Source organism: Ascaphus truei, chromosome 9 (assembly GCF_040206685.1).
Source record: "Ascaphus truei isolate aAscTru1 chromosome 9, aAscTru1.hap1, whole genome shotgun sequence".
Taxonomy (NCBI): Eukaryota; Metazoa; Chordata; class Amphibia; order Anura; family Ascaphidae; genus Ascaphus; species Ascaphus truei.
Window position 1 is genome coordinate 54,805,493 of NC_134491.1, and position 17,567 is coordinate 54,823,059.

Genomic DNA, 17,567 nt, shown 5'->3' on the forward strand with positions numbered 1-17,567 from the left:
TGTGGATAATTTGTAAATTAGAATAATTTTTCCATTCGCAAGAGCAACACAGAGAAGAAATGTATATGCCAAATACACAGATACCAACCTTCAGTGCCTCTTCCGGGAGTTTATGCTGAATATGTTCCAACACATACATATTGACATGTATATATTTAGCTAAGGAATAAGATCAGAATTCTATTGGAGCCATACAAATGTAATTTTGTCAACTGGATGTAGCATTGGGCAACCCTGTCTTTTGTTGTATACATTTGCCACGCTCAGTAGCACTCTTTTTGACATAAATATATATTCATGATGTGGTGGGTGTAGGAGTTTGAGCTAGCAGTGAATGTCTGTTTATGTATATATTTAGCTAAGGAATATGATCAGAATTATTTTGGAGCCTAATGTAATTAGTTCCCTTTAATACAATACATACATACATACATACATACATGGTAATAGAAGGTGATCAGATCTGCAGATAGGTTATAAATTAACTACTGCTCCAACAATTACACATTTAGCTTGCCCCACAATTACATCATCATTTGTGTCCCTTCCAGGCGTAGGATCATTAATTAAACTTTGTTATTGGGAAAGGACTGCGCCCTTAGAAAATAAATAGCACAAAACCTTGGCTAAGTTACAACATTTATAAAGAATTACCACATTGTTCTTAAAACCAACTGCAATGAAATCTCGCGTTCCACCAGCTTAACTTGGTTTCTAAAACCGCAAACGGCTTGGATATGCCCCCCAATAATTAACAACGCAACGTGAACTAAGTATATTTCATGGAGTGGAATGTCACCCTTGAATACAAAGGATATCATAGCCAAAGCGAATGACGTCATTCAGGTTCAGTGTTATATATTTCTGGTCCGGTATCCTGACATCATTTACAAAGGTCTGTGTGGAGAAGGCAAAAGAACCAGTCACAATCAGGCATAAATAATGCTAAAAATAAAGTCACACATACAGAAACTTTGTAACAGAAGGACGTTCTATATCCTGTCTTCTTCTGCACTCTTCCCAAGGCTGTCTCCTCTCCCCGCCCTCTCTCTTTTAAACCTTAAAGCCACATTACATCCGGCACAATTTATAAATTGGGATCATTTTTAATTGGCTGCATTACAGGTTTAATTTTTTTTTATAAATAAATACAGTGACCTGTGTACAAAAGCGTGATTAACGTCACCCGTCGCCTTTGCGATAGTTGTAATTTAAGTTTAGGCGACGTCGCTGGCTACAAGGCCAGTGACGTCAGAAAGGGAGAGGGACGGAGAAGCTCTCTGATTGGCCACAGGGGGAGAACGTCACTGAAAAAAATCAAATAACAGTGACCACCAGATTTTTGGTAGCGCTGTCGCTTGGTCGCCGTCGCGTGCACTATAAGCGCCGATGACGGCGACAATGCATTTGTTTTGATGCGATGTCGCGTCGCCATTACTATAAGCGCAGTCTTAGACACAAGCTAATTCTTATACAAGACCCTTGTTATTCTCACCCCATTTAGGCTCCCAAGATCCTTCACACGATGCTCATCTCTGCCATCGTCGTAGTTGATGACAGCATGCTGCTTATCCACACTGCGGGACTAAGGACACGGATAGATGGATCATTCATCGGATAATGTCAAATAACTTTGTGATACAGCATATGTGCACAGATACGTACAGATGCATCAGACAACTGGGCTTCAGTTAATGCGGCTGTGGCATTACACCAAGAGACACGGTAAGTATAGCAACTTGTTTCAATAAAGCCGTGTTACGTTCTGCGTCAAAAACTGTTAGAGCGTTGAGTTGACCCGGCAATAATGTCTGATGTATGTGTATTACTAGTATCAGTGCAACATATGAATTGTACCTACATGTGTGCTGCTAATTCGCTGCCCGACACTTATTTTAAAACATTGAAAATACTTAAAGAGCTATCCAAGCGGGGAACATTTTGGGACGCTTTTTTTTTATTTTAATAACATAGTATTGAAGCAGAGGGTCTCCAGAGCTGGACCCCATTAATTTGAGCTCCAGGGACCCCCTGCTTCCAGAGATACTTATCTCCGAAGGGGGTGCCAGTATCTCCTGCAAGTTTAAAGCTCCCCGCAACACGTGAGCCAATAGGAAGTCGCACCGAATGACGTCACGGCTTCCCATTGGCCCGCAGGGCGCGGGAGCTCTGAAAAAGCAGCCATTACGTGAACCCCAGTTAGCGAACCAGAGAGGCTTCCGACACCCCCCTACGGAGCCAAGTATTTCTGGAAGAAGGGGGTCCCCGGAGCTGAAATTAATGGGTTTAGCTATGGAGACCCCCTGCTTCAATCCTATGTAAAAATAATAATAATAATAATAATTTTTAAAAAAAACAGCCAGCTTGGATAGCTGCTTTAATACTTTCATTTATCCAAGCAAATAAACATCAGAATCAACAGACCAAAACAAACGGAGTATTTCACTCATACTGGTATTACAGAAACTATGATGCACTTCCTCAATTGTAAGTCATCAAAGCTTAGCGGTAAAAGTTCAAGAACTCTTAAGCCAATTACGTTGTTTGACACTATTATTGTCCACGGTTAAGGTAAGGGATTGGCCCCTTCCTTCTACTGACGAATACTTGCGCTTGAAAGGGCCAATTAGAATGAGTCAAAATTAATAGACAAGATCTGTGAATCATAGCAGATCATATTAAGTGCAATGTAGAGACACCTTATATATCATCCGTGAGCAAACCTGGACCTAAGTAACCAACAGTAAATTCACTTAATAGGGACATCAGGTACTGTACCTTATGGCAAAGCAGCAATCCCCTCCCACCGTTAGGTTTTTTTTTTTTGCATGATGGAAAGCAGGGGGTCCTGGGAGGGGTCCCCAGAACTGAACCATGCCATTTGTAGTTCTGGGGTTCCTTAGAAGTTTACCAATGAAGTTATTGGCATGACTTCCTGGTTTAGTAGGGGAGGGTGGGGAGCGTCCAATAGGAAGACGCAACCCATGATGTTGCAGCTTCCTATTGGCCTGTGGTGCGGCGGCCATTTTGTTTCACCATTCAGAAAGAAAAAAAAAGGGGATTAAAAAACAAAAAACACACGTTTGCAATCAACTCATTACTAGAAATGGCATTTTTTTTAAAGATTAAATTGCCCTTAATTTACTTATGTAAAAATAAATGTGTCTATATTTCTCATTCTTTTAAAAAAAATTATCTCCTCATTATGGTTCTTCCCCTTTTTCTGTCTAATATCGGAGCCTGATTAGTATAAACAAAAGAACAAACGCTAAAATGTCTGGATTAACAACATACCTGTAAATCACAAAAGATTCGGTAACGATTGTAAAAAACACGTCAACGCTATTTGTTGAGATATCTCTCTATATATATATATATATACATATATACATACATACATACATACAAAACCATTTGGAAACTAAATCAGCAGGCAGCACTCCAGAATTGAACAAACACGTGTATTGAAAAAATAAGCACAAAGCCAACGTTTCGGTCCACGAATGGGACCTTTGTCAAGGCACCACCGAAATGTTGGCTGTGTGTTTATTTTTTCAATACACTTGTTTGTTCAATTCTGGAGTGCTGCCTGCTGATTTCGTTTTGGTATGGTATGGTATGGTATGATTATATATATATATATATATATATATACACACATACACACACACTATATATATCCTATATTAAACATGTCACCGCTATTCGTTCACTTTGGTCCTTCAATTGCTTCTTCACTGAGAACAAGCTGTGGTGCATTATAATGGTAAATATGAGAAGTCCAGACATTTTAGGTAAAGTGAGATTCTCCTCCCCCCCCCCCCCCCTCCATCAGGAACACTTGAAAAATCAACCTTATTAGAACAGAAGGTCTGTGACTGGGTACAGGTCTGCCCCAGCAAAAATAGGCTGGGCAGGACATGCAAGGATGGAGGTAAACATGGAGTCATCCACAGCTCCACCCTTCCAATTCCATTAAAAAAAAAAATATACACACACACACTTGTCTTTTGTACTAGCACAGATGTATTAATGCAGTGTTTCCCAACTCCAGCCCTCAGAGAACCCCAACAGGTCAAGTCTTAAGGATATCCCTGCTCCAGCACAGGTGGCTCAGTCAAAATGACTGAGCTGCTGATTGACCCACCTGTGCTGGAGCAGGGATATCTTTAAGACTTGACCTGTTGGGGTTCTCTGAGGGCTGGAGTTGGGAAACACTGTATTAATGAAACATTCACTGCAATGAAACTGAGAAATTTCACCCGAGTTGTGTTTTTACGTGTGTTTTTACGTGTGTGTGTGTGTGTGTGTGTGTGTGTGTGTGTGTGTGTGTGTGTGTGTACACAGAGAGCAACCCAATTGCTGTGATGCCCTCTTTAACACACTAAGTTAAACATAAGATAAATAAGTGGATGAAAGTAATTGCAGTTAGTATGTTAATAATGTAAATGTCATTGAGATATTTAACGTAGATACAGAACTCAAACAGGTATCTCTAAATGTGTGAGGTATTCAAGCGAGGTGTTATACATGTAACTATGCACCAGGACATACAAAAAATATATGCTCATATCATATCAATGAAATGTTTGCGGTTAGCATTTTTGGGGATTAATAAAAATGTATAAAGCAAGGATCCGTCATGCACATGGGCTACAGCTGCACATCTGATTAAAGGGAATTTTCATTTGCAAGCCGGTGTCAATTTAAATATTTCAGAACTCAACAACAACAAAAATGAATGGTTAATTATGCACATTCTCACCACATCAATGCTAGACTATGCGAAGAATGCCCAATCCCAGCCAAAGTGACATTTGAAGGAAGATTAAAGGTGTAGTTTCGGCAAGACTTTGTTTTCCCCCTCTCTCTCTCTCGCTACATCAGTGGAGGCCAACTCCAATCCTCCAGGGCTACAAACAGGTCAGGTTAAGGATATCCCTGCTGCAGCGCAGGTGGCTCAGACTGAGCCACCTGTGCTGAAGCAGTGATATCCTGAAAACCTGACCTGCTGGTAGCCCTTGAAGACTGGAATTGGCCACCCCTGCTCTACATGTATAAGAAGCAGGGTGTCTGCAGACCTGAACCAAGTTACTTCCAGCACCGGGGACCCCCTACATCCAGAGATACTTATTGGGGATGGTGCCACTGGGGCCTCCCTCCAGGGGAAACAAAATGGCGGTTTAAATCTCAAACTACACGAGCCAATGGGAAGACACAATGCTAAAAATAGGCCTGCGTGACACAAATTTAAACCTTCATAAAAAAGGTACCAACAGCACCTTTCCCAGGAAGTATCTCAGGAAGCCTGGAGTTAATGTTGGACTGCGGCTTTAACTAAGTTCCCCATTAACTAACTCATTTAATGGTAAGATTTAAGGCTACACTGCACACGCAAACCTCATTCTGTTACAGTGATCTGGGAAAACAGCCCACTTAAAGAAGGAGCAAATCATGCTTTTTTTTTTTTTTTTAAATGATTTTTTTTAACATATGTTTGATGCAGGTGGTCTCCGGAACTGAAACGCATTCATTTAAGCTCCAGGGATCCCCTGCTTCAGATGAAACAGACTTCCCCCTCCCGTCGCCCCGTCTCCCCCCCCTCCCGTCACCCCTGTCTCTCTCCCCCCGTCCTGTCGCCCCGTCTCTCTCCCCCCCGTCTCTCTCCCCCCTCCCGTCACCCCGACTCTCTCTCCCCCCTCACGACACCCCGTCTCTCTCCCCCCCTCCGTGTCTCCCCCCCCCTCCCGTCGCCCCGTCTCTCTCCCCCCTCACATTCAGCCCCTTGCGTGCGCACGCACGCACACATTCTCCCACCTACACCCGCACCCCTGCAAGAACGCCTCTCTCCCCCCTCCCGTCATCCCGTCTCTCTCCCCCTCCCCGTCTCTCTCCCCCCCACATTCAGCCCCTTGCGTGCGCACACACACACACTCCCACCTACACCCGCACCCCTGCGAGAACGCCTCTCTCTCCCTCTCGTCAGCGGCGCCAACCGGAGCAGGCATGGAGAGGAAGTATAGCAGAGACCGGGCGGCTGCTGCTGCTGAGCTCCAGAGCCGCCGTGTCACTGCAAGGTGGGGGTGCCGCCGCACTGCTGGCCCTGGGAGAGCAAGGGAGAGTTGTCCCGGCTGACCCCCACTGGCGGCCATGGAACCGGTGAGGGGTGCTCGCGGAAGGAACCTCCGATTGAAAATCAGTGGCTTAGACAAACAATTTCTTCCAAGTGCAGGTCTCCGCTGAGGCAGAGGTACAAAGTAGAGCAATGACACCTGATGAAAGGTCCAAATGGGCCCTGAAACGTTGTCTGTCCACTGATCTTGGCTGTCACATTAAATAGAGAACCTCATTATGAACCTGTGAGTAGAGCTGCACATTGTATTTCTGTCTTAGGCTGAGTCCATGGTGACTACAGCCGTGCACTTAGTATCTCTGTCCCAGAGGAGACCTGCACTTAGTATCTCTGTCCCAGAGGAGACCTGCACTTAGTATCTCTGTCCCAGAGGAGACCTGCACTTAGTATCTCTGTCCCAGAGAAGACCTGCACTGTGTATCTCTGTCCCAGAGGAGACCTGCACTTAGTATCTCTGTCCCAGAGGAGACCTGCACTGTGTATCTCTGTCCCAGAGGAGACCTGCACTTAGTATCTCTGTCCCAGAGGAGACCTGCACTGTGTATCTCTGTCCCAGAGGAGACCTGCACTTAGTATCTCTGTCCCAGAGGAGACCTACACTTTGTATCTCTGTCCTAGAGGAGACCTGCACTTAGTATCTCTGTCCCAGAGGAGACCTGCACTTAGTATCTCTGTCCCAGAGGAGACCTGCACTCTGTATCTCTGTCCCAGAGGAGACCTGCACATTGAAGAAATTGTTTGTCTGTGTTGTGTTGGCTGCTCACGCCGGATTCTCCTCGCCTGAAACTGTTTCCCCGCACTTTGGAATTGCAAACTGCTTAGTAAATAAGGCCCCCTGAGTGTACCTTTGGAACATAACCAGTTATTGTGGTTGCTGTACAGTTCACAGAAAAGCAACATAAAACAAAGTACCTTACTGTTAATATGTATTGATGTAGATTGTGTGTAAAATCCTACATGAAGTATCAAAAGCTACATGGAATTTAAAGTTATTTTTGTAAATGTCATTTTACTTAACATTTACCTTTTTTCCGGGCAATTGGCGTGAGCTGGAGGCGCCGGCTTTAGGGCCGGTCCAGCCAATCCCCAATCAACGCTGGTAAAAGGCTGGGCGCCAGTTTTAGGGCTGGGCCTAAGCTGACCCTAGGGGCTGGAGGGGGAGGGAATGCAGCCCAAGATCGGCTGAGAAGGATCTCCCCCTCCCATTTTGCGGCGCTTTGGACGGGAGCGCGATAAAATTGCTGGCTGCTGGGCAAGGGTCTCCCCCCCATTCACATGGATCATGCTGGGCTGGTGGGTTTTAACAGCGGAAGTTAAAATAAAGCTGTGACCTTTTCTTCCAACGTTATGTATGGTCTCACGTTATTTGGTTCAGCCTTACAAAGAAAGGGCGGCGCATTAAGCCTTTAATCCATGTGATTTGAAACCAAACATTTAAACAAACAAAAGGAACGTCTTATTAGGGAGGTAGCAGGATTTTGACCCCTTATCTTTGCAATGTCTTGCAAGGCACGCAGGCTGCTTCAAGATCCTGAATCAACTCAGCACAAACTTCCATTATACTTGTAATTCTCAAGAACCAACACGAGCACAAATCTGGGTCACGTACCGTCACACAACAAGCAGGTGATAAATAAAAAAAAAACTATGTAACGAAATAGAATTTTTTTTTTATATATATATAGTTTGACATTTTTCAATAAAAATAACATTTGCATGTGACATTTATCATTAAAGGACTCTGCTAGAGAATAAACCCTCCTTTTCGGAACACTGCCTTTAAGCAATTGTAGGCAAATGTCACACTTAAAAAGGAACATATTTGTAATCACAGACTATTTAAATTAAGAGGCATTAATTGTCCGAGGACCTTCATTTCTCCCACAACGGAAAGCAGAAATTCAGTGGACTATTCATTACAATCCAGTGTCGCTGACGACATTTAACCTAATTAAGGTTGGGTACTACTTTTTATTAGAAAAGATAGTCCTTGATTTTGAGTAAGAGCTCACTGAGACTCAAAGTGGTATCCTTTAACACAGGGGTGGGCAACTCCAGTCCTCAAGGGCCACCAACAGGTAAGGTTTTTAGGATATCCCTGCTTCAGCACAGGTAACTCAATCAGTGGCTCAGTCTAAGAGGCTGCTTCAGCACAGGTGGCTGAATAACCTGTGCTTCAGCAGGGGTATCCCCAAGGCCTCGGATGTAGCAAGCGCGCGCGTGTCGGAGCTCGAGCGATCCGTGGCCCGTGGGCTTTGTATGACGTGCGCGACGGGAGGCGTGGCAGAGGAGTGACGGGAGGCGTGGCCGTGACGTGAGTGGTTCGCCCCATTGGCTGAATATGACCCGGCCGTCGCGAGACCAAACCAAAATCTTTTGTCGGCTGAAAAATCCTCGCACCATGGCCGGCCCCATAGATCCCCTGCATTTTGTTAGAGCCGCACGCGCCGGTGCTCGCACCGTGGACTAATACCTGGCCCGTTGGTAGCCCTGGAGGACTGGGAGTTGGCCACCCCTGCTTTAACACAATATAAGCACACAACAATTAACACAATATAAGCACACAACAATTAACACACTAAAGATGGGATTGCACCTTATATAAGCTGGTTTTGTCAGGATGTGAACAAGGTAATGAAACATGGATGAGATATGTGATAATAGCTTCCTGGTTCAGTAACTTTACTTTATGCACAAGACATGCACAATGATAACCCAACCTCTTTCTAAAAGGAAACGGCCTTCCACATACAGTTTTACTAGTGTCAAAAACGTGGCACAGCACAATCATACAACCTGCTTACACATTGTATAACCAGAACCACAAAGCCCAGAGTGTTTCTCAGCAAGTACAGAAAAAATATAACGCTAATTACAATAGTAATAATCGAAAGAACAACGAATAAAAGAACTCTAAAAACGCTGTCCATTTGAAGCGCAGGAAATAGGAAGGTTTCCAGTGCAGTAGAATAAAATCTTGTGTGTTTGGAAGGTACCGGACTGCTCTAGTCCACAGGGGAACATCAACGAGCGTAAGCAGGTAAGTCTCAGGGGGCGGCAGAACTAACAGGAAAACTAGTAGTTAAAGGAGCAAATCCTTCCCCACCCCCCAGCTCACCCCCCCAAAATAAATATTATTTCCTCTAGGTGGGAGGCAGGGGGTCTCTGGAGCCGAGCCATGTTAATTCCAGCTCCGGGTCCCCTCCCCAAGATACTTACGTAGGGGGTGCCAGTATCTCCTGCTCAGGTTTAAAAAACGACAGCTTCCTATTGGCCTGCAGCATCGGGACATTTAAACCTGAGCAGAAGGTATGGGTACCCTCTACGTAAGGCTAAGTCCCCGGTGATCTGCACCTTAAAACCGCGATCTGCGGTCTGTAGGGAGCGATGGGAGGCGCAGGGGGGCAAGTCCAAAACTGGGGGGGGGGGGGAGGGAAGGGGGGGAGGGGCACGGCCATGACGTCAGGAACAACACAAATCACAGCCCAGCAGCTCAAAGGACTGCGCTCCCATTGGTCCAAGCCATCTGCCCTGCTATTGGCTCCCGGCGCACCACGTGTCCGCGACGCCGCACGGGAACACAATCGTGTTGGTTCCCCTGCTGGCTGACGCGCCACCGCACTGCGTGAGCCAACACGCGAGAAGACACTGGGGCCTGCCTTATTGAGGCTAGTGACTGGCGTGCGCCGCGCACGCTTCCGTCACCACCGGGGACCTAGCAAGTATCTCAGGAAGAAGGGAGCTGAAATTAACGTGGTTCAGCTACCGAGACCCCCTGCTTCCAACCTTGGGGGAAAAGAATTGGGGGGGGGCAGCCCTAATAGTGCTTGCCTAAGGGCGGCACATAACCTAGGGATGGGCCTGGGAACATCAATGAGAATGCTAAGGGGTTGGGCACAATGGATAATCAGAGCTTTTATTTTAAGCCATTTTCATTCCAACATTTCGGATGAAACATCAGCCCTTTTCAAGCCACATCCTGATGTTGCAGCTGTCCCATTAATAACCAGCATTTATGGGAACGTATTTTCACTGGTCTTGCTATATCCCCTTTGCTGGCCCCTCTGGCAGTGAAAGGGGTTTAGAGTCATATTGACCAAGCAGTTCTACTTGACGAGACACCGTCCAGCGCGGCTCAATGGTGGCGGCAAGTGGTCATCCAGCATGAAAAAGTGTCTAATAAAGTAACAGCGCTTGGTTCATCTGGCCCATTCCATTGAATGGGTCTGTCGGGGGGTGGTAGACATCTCATGGAGTAGCACTCCTTAGTAAATATGGCCCTACGTCTCTTTCGCTTGGCATCTAATATGTTCCACGGTTAAAAAAAAAAAAAATGGTAAAACAACCGTCTTTATATGAGAAAATAGTTTTTGGTATATTATAAACTCCGGACATGAAAGGATCTCGTTACCTGAAGCATAAGCTCACATTCATCCCGGCCAACGAAGATCATCTCACGGGGCAACCGGTGGCGGGTGCCACAGCTGCTCACGAGGAACCAGGAAGTGACACTCATCTTGATCTGTGGCTCCTCACCTAGCCTTTAAACATCCTACATAAAGAGACAAAGAACAAATGGGAGATGCAGGGTGGCAGGCTCAAACCCAGGCGTGGCCAACTACAGTCGTCAAGGGCCACCAAGAGGCCAGGTTTTAAGGATATCCCTGCTTCAGCACAGGTCGCTCAAATCCTGTGCTGAAGCAGAGATATCCTAAAAACATGACCTGTTGGTGGCCCTTGAGGACCAGAGTTGCAACTACCCACCCCACCCCTCCCACCCACCTGCTCTAACCAATCCTGTCCCTTTAAGTAAACAGTACAGTCACATGCAGAGGGAGGATTGAGGGGTGGGCTTCTACTCAAGCAGGGACAGGGAATAAGTGCATCATGCTTTTCTTGTAGTGGAGGTGCCTGAGAGGGCAGAGGATATTACTTCAATTTAACACCATGCTTCAATTTCCCACAGATGTTGTGCCGTACTATTCGGGACCAGAAAACATCTGTATCCGCAATAGAAGAAAAATGAATGGAATCAGGTAGGAACTACTATTATTCAGTGGGTGGGGGAGGAGGGGGGGGGGGGTGTATTATTCTTGCACATGCACAATAATATACACATTTATTTCCATTGCAAATCTTTTTGAATCTGTTATTTTTGTAAATAATAATTACATTCTAATTGTTTTATAAAAAAATAACTTTTTTTTAGATCACAATAATGCTATAAAATGTATCACCTGGTCTATGAAAAAACCCTATTATAATTTTTTTTATATTAAAGGGTGCGCATCACTTTACTTCCTAAATATACTTATGTTAACAATTTAGCACTGTAATTTGATTCCTTAGTACTCACCCTTAAACCAAAAATGTATTTGTGCATTAATATATATGAGATAGAGAGAGAGAGAGAGAGAGAGACAGAGACAGAGACAGAGACAGAGACAGAGACAGAGACAGAGACAGAGACAGAGACAGAGACAGAGACAGAGACAGAGACAGACAGAGACAGACAGACAGAGACAGACAGAGACAGACAGAGACAGACACAGACAGAGACAGAGAGAGACAGAGAGAGACAGAGAGAGACAGAGAGAGACAGAGAGAGAGACAGCTCCAGCGAGAAGCAAACAAGAGACAGCACTCAAAGTAAATGAAAAAAGACCTGTAATCAGATGTAATACAGCACAAACATGACCAACGTTTCGGTCCTGGGTGCCCTGAGGAAGGAACTACACAGGACCGAAACGTTGGTTATTCTGAAGCCAGGGTCACGTGTGATGTGTGAATGGCCCCCGATAGCATTAACTCAGCCCCCTTTCCAAATCACTCCAAGTCCTATAATATTTCCTTCACTTTATTGGAAAAGCAGCAGTAAATACAGGCTCTTGTGAATAGTGTGTAGTAATGATTTGTAGTTAGAAGCAGGTAGAAAGAGATGGCCTTGCCATAGGAGAGTAACAGAGATAGGTGCTGTACTCACTGTCTGCAGGGTGAAAAAGGAAGTAAGGAGCAATGTGGGTAAAAGGAACAGTCTTGGGACAGACTATCTGTGAACAAAACAGGGGGGAGGGCAGACTAGCCCATTCTGGTAAGGATCTCCGAGGCTTCAGTAGCAATTCACTGATTACATGCCCAGAGGCAAGAAATGCAACATTGTTACATATCACACAGGCACAGTGTGTGTGTGTGTGCAAACTCCATGCAGCTGAAATAAGAACTGACAGGCAGAAGCTGCAAAGGAAAGAGGGGGGTGAAACAGGGATGTGATTCTTGTTCCATGACATTGGTCATGTTTGTGCTGTATTACATCTGATTACAGGTCTTTTTTCATTTACTTTGAGTGCTGTCTTTTGTTTGCTTCTCGCTGGAGCGGACTGCTTTTCTCTATTTATCTTTATAGGACATGCACCACTTTGTTATTTAGGAATTGGAGCGCCAGCTGTTAAATAAATAAATAAATAAATATATATATATATATATATATATATATATATATATATATATATATATACATATATATACATACATACATATACATATATATACACATATATATATACATATATACACACACACACACACACATTTTTTATGCACAAATACATTTTTAATTTATATATATTAAAATGCATTTCAATTAGGAGCAGTCCAGAGAAAGTGGCCGTGGAATGATAGAAAATAATTTAGTGGGACCTGAAATAAATGCAGAGAATTTAAGGTACGTCAAAATGTAGGCCTTACAGTCTAACATATTACCATAACGAGTACCACCTAAACAAATACCTTTATCTAATTAAAAATGTTGCAATGATTTCAAAGTTGCAGACTTAAAACATTCAAAGAGATTGCCATCTTTAAAAGTTCCTACAAATATTATTTTGCTTCTACTGGAGGATTTCAAAATTAAGTCATCCGGACAGAAACGAAAATCAAAATGTTTGTTTCAAGAAGAGCAAGTAATTTGAAAAATAAATAATGTTCGAGCCTCTCAATGTTAGAGATGGAGTTACATGCTGTGGCTTACGTTATGCTGTACAGGAAGCAGCCAAATATTAAACTCAGGAGTTATAACTCGGAAATGTGATAGGTTATAATTATGAAGTGATTAAGGACCAAGAGTTGTATACACGTAACCCTATTATGTGAAACAAGCTGAGAGAATAAGGTCGGTCATCACAACGTTTCTACTGACGTTGAAACAGCCTTTTTGACATAAGTCATGCGCGGAAATTTCAAATGTAATTGCACTTGTTTGCCCCAATTGTAACCGTTATTTTTCTCAATGGGCACCTCAAGGGTCGAAAAGGTTTAGTCAAATACTTTGGCGCACAGAGGTTAATGGTGTGCACTTAAAATAAATAGCATCTTTGTGCAAAAATAAATGTTAAAAAATAGAACCGTTAAAAATAGAAATCGTTCAAGTTGAACACGGTCTAAACCTGGAAAAAGTCAGTTGGTTTTGTTAGGGCAGAATTAAGTTGCTATATATTAACTAAGAATGTTTTTGACACAGAACGAATGTCTTATTATATAGGTAAACAAAATGTGTATTATTTATGCATCATGTGTAAAAAGTCACTTAACTACCTTCATACTGTACATACTGTACCATTCATTATATGAAGGTCTGTACTACCTATTAGCGCACACACACGCACTAAAGCTGTCTCACATTTTAATCTAGTCTTTATCTTTAACTGTACATGCAATTTCTTATATATAATGTATAACCCTGCTCACTTAATGTAACTATGTATTTGTAACCATGTATTATTTGTATATAACTCTGTGCCCAGGACATACTTGAAAACAAGAGGTAACTCTCAATGTATTACTTCCTGGTTAAACATTTTTATAAATAAATAAAATACACACACACACACGTTATTACGGACAGCATCAATATGTTAACACAGGGAACGCCAACTTCAGTCCTCAAGGGCCACTAACAGGTAAGGTTTTAAAGGATAGCCCTGCTTCAGCACAGGTGGCTCAATCAGTGGCCACTCGTGAGTTAACGTGCTCAACTTTAGTGCTAACCTCCAATTACCACCTTGTTCCATTTGTGTTTGGGACGGACAGAAGGCGACATATCAGTGAATACAGGCATACCCCGCTTTAAGGACACTCACTTTAAGTACCCTCGCGAGTAAGGACATATCATCCAACAGGCAAACGGCAGCTCACGCATGCGCCTGTCAGCACGTCCTGAACAGCAATACCGGCTCCCTACCTGTACCGAAGCTGTGCACAAGCGGGGAGACTATAGAGCCTGTTACAAATGCCTTATTTACATCAGTTATGCACGTATGTGACGATTGCCGTACAGTACATGCATCGATAAGTGGGAAAAAGGTACTGCTTCACTTTAAGTACATTTTCGCTTTACAGGCAGTCCTCGGTTATCCGACACAATGCGTTACTCAAAATGGCGTTGTAAAGCGAAACACGTTTTCCCATAGGAACACTGTTTAAATGAAAGATTCCGTTCCTGAAGGCATTTTTAACACTAAAATACACCAAATATTTTATGCAGGCAATAAGATATGCAAAACACACATAAATTATATAGTGTATATACTGTATTATATATATAATATAACATAATAAATAATATATTATATAGTATAATATAATATTATATAGTATTATATTATATATATATATACGCTCTTATGACGCTTTGCAACATTGTTTATGTGAATGTGTATATATATATATATATATATATATATACACACACACATACACAACGTTGCAAAGCGTCGTAAGAGCGTTGGATAAGCCATTTTGGCGTTGTAAAAATGAATATAGGTATGCATTAACTAGCGTTGGATAAGCCATTCGTTGTAAAGCGAAGCGTTGTAAAACGAGGACTGCCTGTACATACATGCTCTGGTCCCTTTGCGCACCTTAGTGCGGGGTATGCCTGTAATACATATATCAAAAGACCATCTACTGCGGAGGTCCCTCGTTTCCATAGGGCGACCCTATCCTTCCAACTTGTGGCCAAACTGACCAGCTAGATTGCACTGCATCTTAAATCAGCCCTCCTGGGGACCCTGTGTTGTTTGTGTGTGTTTTTATTTAACAGGTTTGAAGCAGGGGCTCTCCGGAGTGGAACCACATTGATTTCAGCTCCGTGGACCCCCTGCTTCCCGAGACACATACCTCCCTAGGGGTTGCCAGTATCGCTCTGCAGTTTAAATGTCCCGGGTCACGTGGGCCAATAGGAATCCGCAAGGGATGATGTCACGGCTTCCTATTGGCCGCAGGACATTTGAGCCGCTACCGGCACCCCCTACGAAGGTAGAGAACTCTGGAAGCAGGGGGTCCACAGGAGTGCTGTTTTAAGACCAAAATGAACAAGTGGTATGTGTAATAGGTTAAACACAGGTAATTCTTGTCTTTTTCAATGAAGTGTAGCGATCAAATTATTTGGATGATTTTTTACAGTCTTCATGTAAACGGTTTTGTGACACAGCTGTTTGAGAGACAGCCTTTTCCAACATACAGGTGTTACACATCGTCAATCTCCCTCTTCTAGGTATGGGATTATGATGCCATCACTACCACACAGGGTGGAGAATAATAGGCAGGTGAATAATATTGGGCATTACACAGTTGCTGTTGAAAAACACTTAAACCAGGGGTGGGCAATGCCAGTCCTCAAGGTCCGCCAACAGGTCAGGTTTTCAGGATATCCCTGCTTCAGCACAGGTGGCTCAATCTGTTTCTCCCAGGCCACGCAAGTGAAATGTGGACCTTCCAGGTGATTTTAAATCTTTCCAAAGAAGCCAGTAACATTGGTGAACTAGTTATTACTTGGGACGGCTCCTTGTAATGCAGCAATTCCATCCGGAAGCCTGTACGAGTTTAACGCGTTTCAAAAATGCTTTTCAAGTGCTAAAGGAAAACCAGATTATAATTTTTTTTTTTGTGTAATCTCTAACTTTTGAGGGTAAAAATGGCAGCCTTTATGGACTCTGGGGAGAGCTCCATTTTAAGCTCCAGCCCACTTCATATTTAAAACGCTTACATCTCCTGAACAAAGCATCAGATTTAAAAATGAAAAACATTGTCCTGGAAAAGGATTGTTTATTTCTGTGTATTTTTTTCTGCGCTCAGGCTGCCAGCCCTCCCCACCTAAATTGCATGATTTCCCTGCTCTGAAGCAGCCAGAGCTGTGTATATTGCAACATTATTGTTACAAATAATAATCTACTTTACACAGCCATTAGCCTGTTACCATGGCAACCTCCCAATGCTCATATTCGAGATTGGTTTAGTCCTCTCCCCCTGCATTTATCTGCATAGTGTTATGCCCCTTATCTTGTTCCTGTCAGACAGGAAAGTGTGCTCTCTTTTCCATGAGCAGACACAGCGAGTAAGACACATCTTCCACTGCTCCCTTAGGCTGCGTCCCCGCTAGCGTGAGCAGGCGGCGCTTGCGGCGGTTACTTACATATATAGATATATGCAAGTCCCCGCTCACGCTGTGCACGCACACTCAGCGCTTGGGTAAACAAAAAAATGATACTTTCCAGCACGCTCAACTACCCACAATGCCCCCCCACCCCTGCGTACGTGCAGGACACCCGGCGCTCATGCTTGGAGCGCTCTCTGCGCCAGCGGGGACTCAGCCATAGGCTGCAGCCAGGCAGGGAACGGGCACGCTGGCGCTCGTGCGCTGCGCCCTGCTCGGCCGGGGCGATTTGTGGTCGGCTAGGCGTGCGCTCGCCCAGGGGCGCGGCCACGACGTCACGGAGCTTGTTCGCCCTCATTGGGCGAACCGCTCACGTGGCGCCCTTCCAGCAGCAAAATCAAATTTGCTAGCTCTAAGCGCCGAGCTGGCGCAGGCGCTTGCTCACGCTGGCCACACACATTGCCGCAATGTGTTTCATCGCAGCCAGCGTGAGTGTGCCCGCCCGCCCAGCACCACCCTGGACGAGGCCTAAGGCCCGGGCCATAGAGGTGTGGGGAGAGCGGAGGCGCGCTAACGCTGAGGCTCGCCTGCTTCAGTCAGCGCGATTGCACGGACTTGCAGGCGAGCCAGCGTGCGCGAAGGGAGCCGGGGGGAGGTGGTTGGAGGCGGGGCAGTGACGTCGCTGGGCCAATCGCCCGTGACGCACTGACGTCAATGTCACGGCGCCGTGACGTTGACGCTGCTGTGCAGTGATTGGAGGTTTTCAGCTTGGCGCTCAGCTGAAATCTCCAAAGCCTGAGCACGCCTGCGGACGCTCGCGTGAGCCCCCTCTCAAGGCATCCTCATTGAGGATGCAGGGGCTCAGCGCGGAGCGTCCGCACGCCTCAGCACGGCCTGTCCTTCTATGGACGCAGCCTAAGAAAGGAAATCCTTTTCACCTTCCCCTCAGAGAAGCACTTCCACATAGCAGGACACCTTCCTCTCATAGGTTATTCTCCTCACAAG

General features: G+C 44.6%; 1 protein-coding gene across 7 annotated transcripts in view; it reads right to left on the reverse strand.

The window, feature by feature from the left end:
- CEP170B (centrosomal protein 170B) overlaps window positions 1–17,567 on the reverse strand; it is a 51,517-nt gene that overhangs the window by 29,923 nt on the left and 4,027 nt on the right. For 4 of the 7 annotated variants that reach the window (XM_075614928.1, XM_075614931.1, XM_075614926.1 and 1 more), the window contains exons 2-5: window positions 10,545–10,685; window positions 1,496–1,585; window positions 817–897; window positions 89–145 (exon numbers count right to left, since the gene is read on the reverse strand). In XM_075614928.1, coding sequence (XP_075471043.1) covers window positions 89–145; window positions 817–897; window positions 1,496–1,585; window positions 10,545–10,649 — 333 coding nt within the window. In that variant the 5' untranslated portion in view covers window positions 10,650–10,685. Of the gene's footprint in view, window positions 1–88; window positions 146–816; window positions 898–1,495; window positions 1,586–10,544; window positions 10,686–10,953; window positions 11,134–17,567 lie in introns of those variants that run through there. The other 3 variants (XM_075614927.1, XM_075614929.1, XM_075614930.1) reach the window with 2 other exon arrangements.